General features: G+C 46.9%; 1 protein-coding gene across 1 annotated transcript in view; it reads left to right on the top strand.

Annotated features, from left to right (window-relative positions):
* Positions 1-5000, top strand: part of dapk2b (death-associated protein kinase 2b) — a gene marked incomplete at its 3' end in the record, with an annotated part of 42074 nt that overhangs the window by 22693 nt on the left and 14381 nt on the right. The window contains exon 3 of the mRNA XM_080848165.1: positions 1892-2030. Within this exon, the coding sequence (XP_080704291.1) occupies positions 1892-2030 (139 nt within the window). The remainder of the gene's footprint in view (positions 1-1891; positions 2031-5000) is intronic.

Here is a 5000-nt window from a genome sequence, read left to right as displayed (position 1 = left end):
TCCAGGACTGGAGCCCAAGCTTCCTGTCGCCAGTTAGATAGATGTGATAACATCTGACATCACGAGGAGACCTAGAGGAGACATGAGACGTGTGTGTGTGTGTCTGTGTGTGTGTGTGTGTGTGTGTGTGTGTGTGTGTGTGTCTGTGTGTGTGTGTGTGTGTGTGTGTGTGTGTGTGTCTGTGTGTGTGTGTGTGTGTGTGTGTGTGTGTGTGTGTGTGTGTAGGGGGACAACTCGGTGAGGAACTGGTTTACAGGGAGCATGTCATTAGTATGATAGCATTTGCTTCATGCCTAAATTATGTAAAAACGGTTTACATTTAGTGTGTGTGTGTGTGGGGGGAGAGACTTCCTGCGTGGTTGAGCGAGTGTGTGTGTGTGTGTGTGTGTGTGTGTGTGTGTGTGTGTGTGTGTGTGTGAGAGAGAGAGAGCGAGCCTCCATCTACTTTAGTTTTTAAATGCTCTAATCTGACTGTCCTGTGGTCGTGGAGCTGCTGACACACACACACTGTTTCCTGTCGCCCCGCCCTCACATAGCTTCACTTTCACAGGCAGGTTAACAGCACTGACCCAACAGGCCATGTGTGTGTGAGTGTGTGTGTGTGTGTGTGTGTGTGTGTGTGTGTGTGTGTGTGTCTGTCTGTGTGTGTGTGTGTGTGTGTGTGTGTGTGTGTGTGTGTGTGTGTGTGTGTGTGTGTGTGTGTGTGTGTGTGTGTGTGTGTGTGTGTGTGTGTGTGTGTGTGAGAGAGCGAGAGAGAGAGAGAGCTTCAGCAGGTTAACAGCACTGACCCAACAGGCCGTGTGTGTGTGTGTGTGTGTGTGTGTGTGTGTGTGTGTGTGTGTGTGTGTGTGTGTGTGTGTGTGTGTGTGTGTGTGTGTGTGTGTGTGTGTGTGTGTGTGTGTGTGTGTGTGTTAGAGAGAGAGCACTGACCCGAGCGACTACTACAGCAGGCCGTGAGGGGAAGTTCAAGTTCAAGTCATGCCATGACAGAGCAGAGACAGAGCTCTTGACCAATAGGGAGCTCCAGTTTTCCACCAGTCTTGAAGATGATTGGTCCTGGTCCAGCATAGTGAACTTAGATAGATAGATAGATAGATAGATAGATAGATAGATAGATGGATACATGGATAGATAGATAGATAGATAGATAGATAGAGGGATAGATGGGTACTTTATTAATCCAGAGGGAAATGTAGGTAGTCTTTGATGTTACATTGCTGTTCCGAGTCTATGCCTAGCATCCGCCACACCTAGCACCCCTCAAACGTCACAGTTGGCAAGATTGGCAATCGCCCATGACGCCTGTGCCGCCTGTGCCGCCTGTGCCAAGTATACTCTACTGCTGGTAAACAGAAGGTACTTCCCCAACAACAGAGCTGTCATTCTATGATTATCTGTGTGTGTGTGTGAGAGGGTGCGTCATCACAGTGTTAATCTGATGGCCACACCGTCACAGACAGAGAGCTGTATTTACATGTGTCCATTTCAATCAGAGTGCAGTGTGTGTGTGTGAGACTGTTGGGGTGTGAGTGTGTGTGTGAGACCCCGAGGGGTGTGTGAGTGTGTGTGAGACTTCCCCTTCAGCAAAACATTGAAGAGGTCAACAGAGCTTGCATTCATGCTATGCACTTAGTTGAGTCATCTCTGTGTTTCTGTGTGCGCAGGAGAGTGTGTATATGCGTGTGTGTGTGCGCGTGTGTGTGTGTGTGTTTATATTCAGTGTGCGCCATGTATGTATCTAATCTTCTGATCTTGCTTTAGGGGTTAGGGGTGTATGTAATGTAGTCCTGTCATCTTAATGAGGTGTGTGTGTGTGTGTGTGTGTGTGTGTGTGTGTGTGTGTGTGTGTGTGTGTGTGTGTGTGTGTGTGTGTGTGTGTGTGTTCTTGCAGGGTGTCAGGGGGAGAGCTCTTTGACTTCCTGGCCCAGAAGGAGTCTCTCAGTGAGGAGGAGGCCACAGAGTTCCTCAAGCAGATTCTAGACGGCGTTCAGTACCTCCACTCCAAAAACATCGCACACTTTGACCTCAAGGTATGTTAACACACTCTCTCCCTGTCTGTCTGTCTCTGTCTCTCTTTCTTTCTGTCTCTCTCTCTCCCTTTCTGTCTGTCTGTCTCTGTCTCTCTTTGTCTCACTCTCTCTCCCTTTCTTTCCGTCTCTCTCTCTCTCCCTTTCTTTCCGTCTCTCTCTCTCCCTTTCTGTCTGTCTGTCTCTCTCTCCCTTTCTGTCCGTCAATCTCTCTCTCTCTCTCTCTCTCCCTCCCTCCCTCTCTCTCTCTTGCTCTCTCTCCCTCCCTTGCTATCTCTCTCTCTCTCTCCCCCTCTCTTTCTCTCTGAACCCTCTCCCCTTGAAAGACTGAGGGGAAAGTGCTGTGCGTGTTGAGAGAAAAGCTCGGTTGCTATGGCAGCCGATCGTGTCTCCAGCAGGCGGGGTTCTTTGGCCTTTCTTGCTGGGCATTCCCTCACTCTCTGGTTGCATAGCAACACTTGTAACCCCTCGTCATGGAGTGTGTGAATGGTTACGGATGTGATGGCTTCTCAGAGAAATGTTCTCCCTTTTGAGGAGAGCAGTAGTGTTCTATCTGGTCAAGTTCTAGTTCCACAGTATGGCATTCTACTGTCCATTTGAAATTATGTCCATTTCACTGGTCTAACGGAATGGTCAGTGAGGGAAATTATATGTTTTAATTAGGTTTCTTTATTCACTATTATGATTATTAAATATTTAGGAATTATTTAATTATTTGAAGATCAACATTTATGTCACTTCACTGATGCTGTAATTGAAATTATTTAATTGAATTCAGTTGTGAAATCGTAACTGGACTTGTATGACCGTGGTGGTCCATGGAAAGTGATGTTGACCCTGCTGATGTTGTTGGAAATTATCTTTATTGGGAATAACCCCTTGAGATGTACCATCTCGTTTTCGAGGGGGTCCACAACACAATCAGATAGTAAACATACATTAAATGAACATAAACATAGAAACAACAATAAGACAGGACAAACAAAAACAACACACAACAAACAATCAGCAGAATGTCATTGGCCTTTGTCACACTGATGCTTTGTGCTTCAGGTGACATAGCTTGCGACTGGAACACGACACTCCCCCTCGGTGTGAGTGACACTAGTGAAAGTCCCCACTCTCTGAGGGGAGCACAGTGTACGTAACAGTTGATGGTCTCAGTGGAACTCGTTGTGTGTGTGTGTGTGTGTGTGTGTTAAACTAGTGGAAGTCCCCACTGTCTGAGTAAAGTCAGCGGTCTTAGTGTAATTCGGTGAGTGTGAGTGACACTAGTGGAAGTCCCCACTGTCTGAGGGGAGCACAGTGTATGTAACACTAGTGAGAGTTGATGGTCTCAGTGGAACTCGTTTTGTGTGTGTGTGAATGTGTGATAAACTAGTGGAAGTCCCCACTGTCTGAGTGGAGCTCTGTGTGTGTGTGGAACACTAGTGAAAGTCGACGGTCTTAGTGTAGTTCGGTGTGTAACACTAGGGAAAGTCGTCACTCTTAGTGTAGTTTGGTGTGTAACACTAGTGGAAGTCGACGGTCTTAGTGTAGTTCGGTGAGTAACACTAGTGAAAGTCGACGGTCTTAGTGGAGTTGGATATGTGTAGTGTTAAGGGTGCTTGTTGTCCAGCCATCGTTAGCTGGGGCGTGTTAATCAGCTCAGTGTAGACGCCACTAGCATGTCTCCCCTGGTCTTCCTGGCAGAGCTCCAGAGCGGCACACACACACACACATACACACACACACACACACACACACACACACACACACACACACACACACACACACACAGACACACACACACACACACACACACACACAGAGGTTATCTCCTCTCCTCCGTACGAGGCAGGGAGGCCAGGTGGCGGATGTGACATCGACAGTCCGCCTGCCCCCCCCCCACACACACTCCGTCCCCGACACCCCAGATAATCTTCATCCTGTTTGTCTAGTGCAGCATCCCCCGACCCCCACCCACCCACACACACACACTTACACACACACACATGCTATAGTCTAGTTCACACACAAACACACGTTCGTGACCTGTGTCAAGGACACCCAGCGTCCTCTTCTAGTCACGTTTCCCCCCTGACTTGTTTCTAAGCGTCTGTCTGAAGGCCATTGGGGCTCCTAAAGGAGGGATTTTTAGAGTCTGTAAGTTCAGGAGCCGGTCGTTTAAAAGAGACTTTTAGAGTCTGTAAGTTCAGGAGCCGGTTGTTTAAAAGAGACTTTTAGAGTCTGTAAGTTCAGGAGCCGGTTGTTTAAAAGAGACTTTTAGAGTCTGTAAGTTCAGGAGCCGGTTGTTTAAAAGAGACTTTTAGAGTCTGTAAGTTCAGGAGCCGGTCGTTTAAAAGAGACTTTTAGAGTCTGTAAGTTCAGGAGCCGGTCGTTTAAAAGAGACTTTTAGAGTCTGTAAGTTCAGGAGCCGGTCGTTTAAAAGAGACTTTTAGAGTCTGTAAGTTCAGGAGCCGGTCGTTTAAAAGAGACTTTTAGAGTCTGTAAGTTCAGGAGCCGGTCGTTTAAAAGAGACTTTTAGAGTCTGTAAGTTCAGGAGCCGGTTGTTTAAAAGAGACTTTTAGAGTCTGTAAGTTCAGGAGCCGGTCGTTTAAAAGAGACTTTTAGAGTCTGTAAGTTCAGGAGCCGGTCGTTTAAAAGAGACCGTAAGAGTCTGTAACTGCAGGAGCTGGTCATTTAAATTACACTTTTAGAGTCTATAACTGCAGGCGTGACATTTAGGGACACAAGTTCATTAGTTCATAAAGACTTCATGACACGTTGGTGATGTATGAAGTGTTCTGTCACAGCTCTCGGGTCTTTCCCATTTGATTATAAAATGATCAGGTGTGTCTTTAATCGGAGGTTGTATGCATGAGAAGAGTATGCCATGTTTTGCATGTCATTTCATTCAACATATGATGGGCGACAGAGGTACAGGAGGTAGAGAAGTCGTTTAGTAATCAGAGGGTTGCTAGTTCGACACTG

The sequence above is a fragment of the Sprattus sprattus genome, assembly GCF_963457725.1.
Source record: "Sprattus sprattus genome assembly, chromosome: 11".
NCBI classification, from domain to species: domain Eukaryota; kingdom Metazoa; phylum Chordata; class Actinopteri; order Clupeiformes; family Clupeidae; genus Sprattus; species Sprattus sprattus.
The sequence above is the reverse complement of the archived record's forward strand: the minus strand, read 5'-3'. Positions and strand labels throughout refer to the sequence as shown.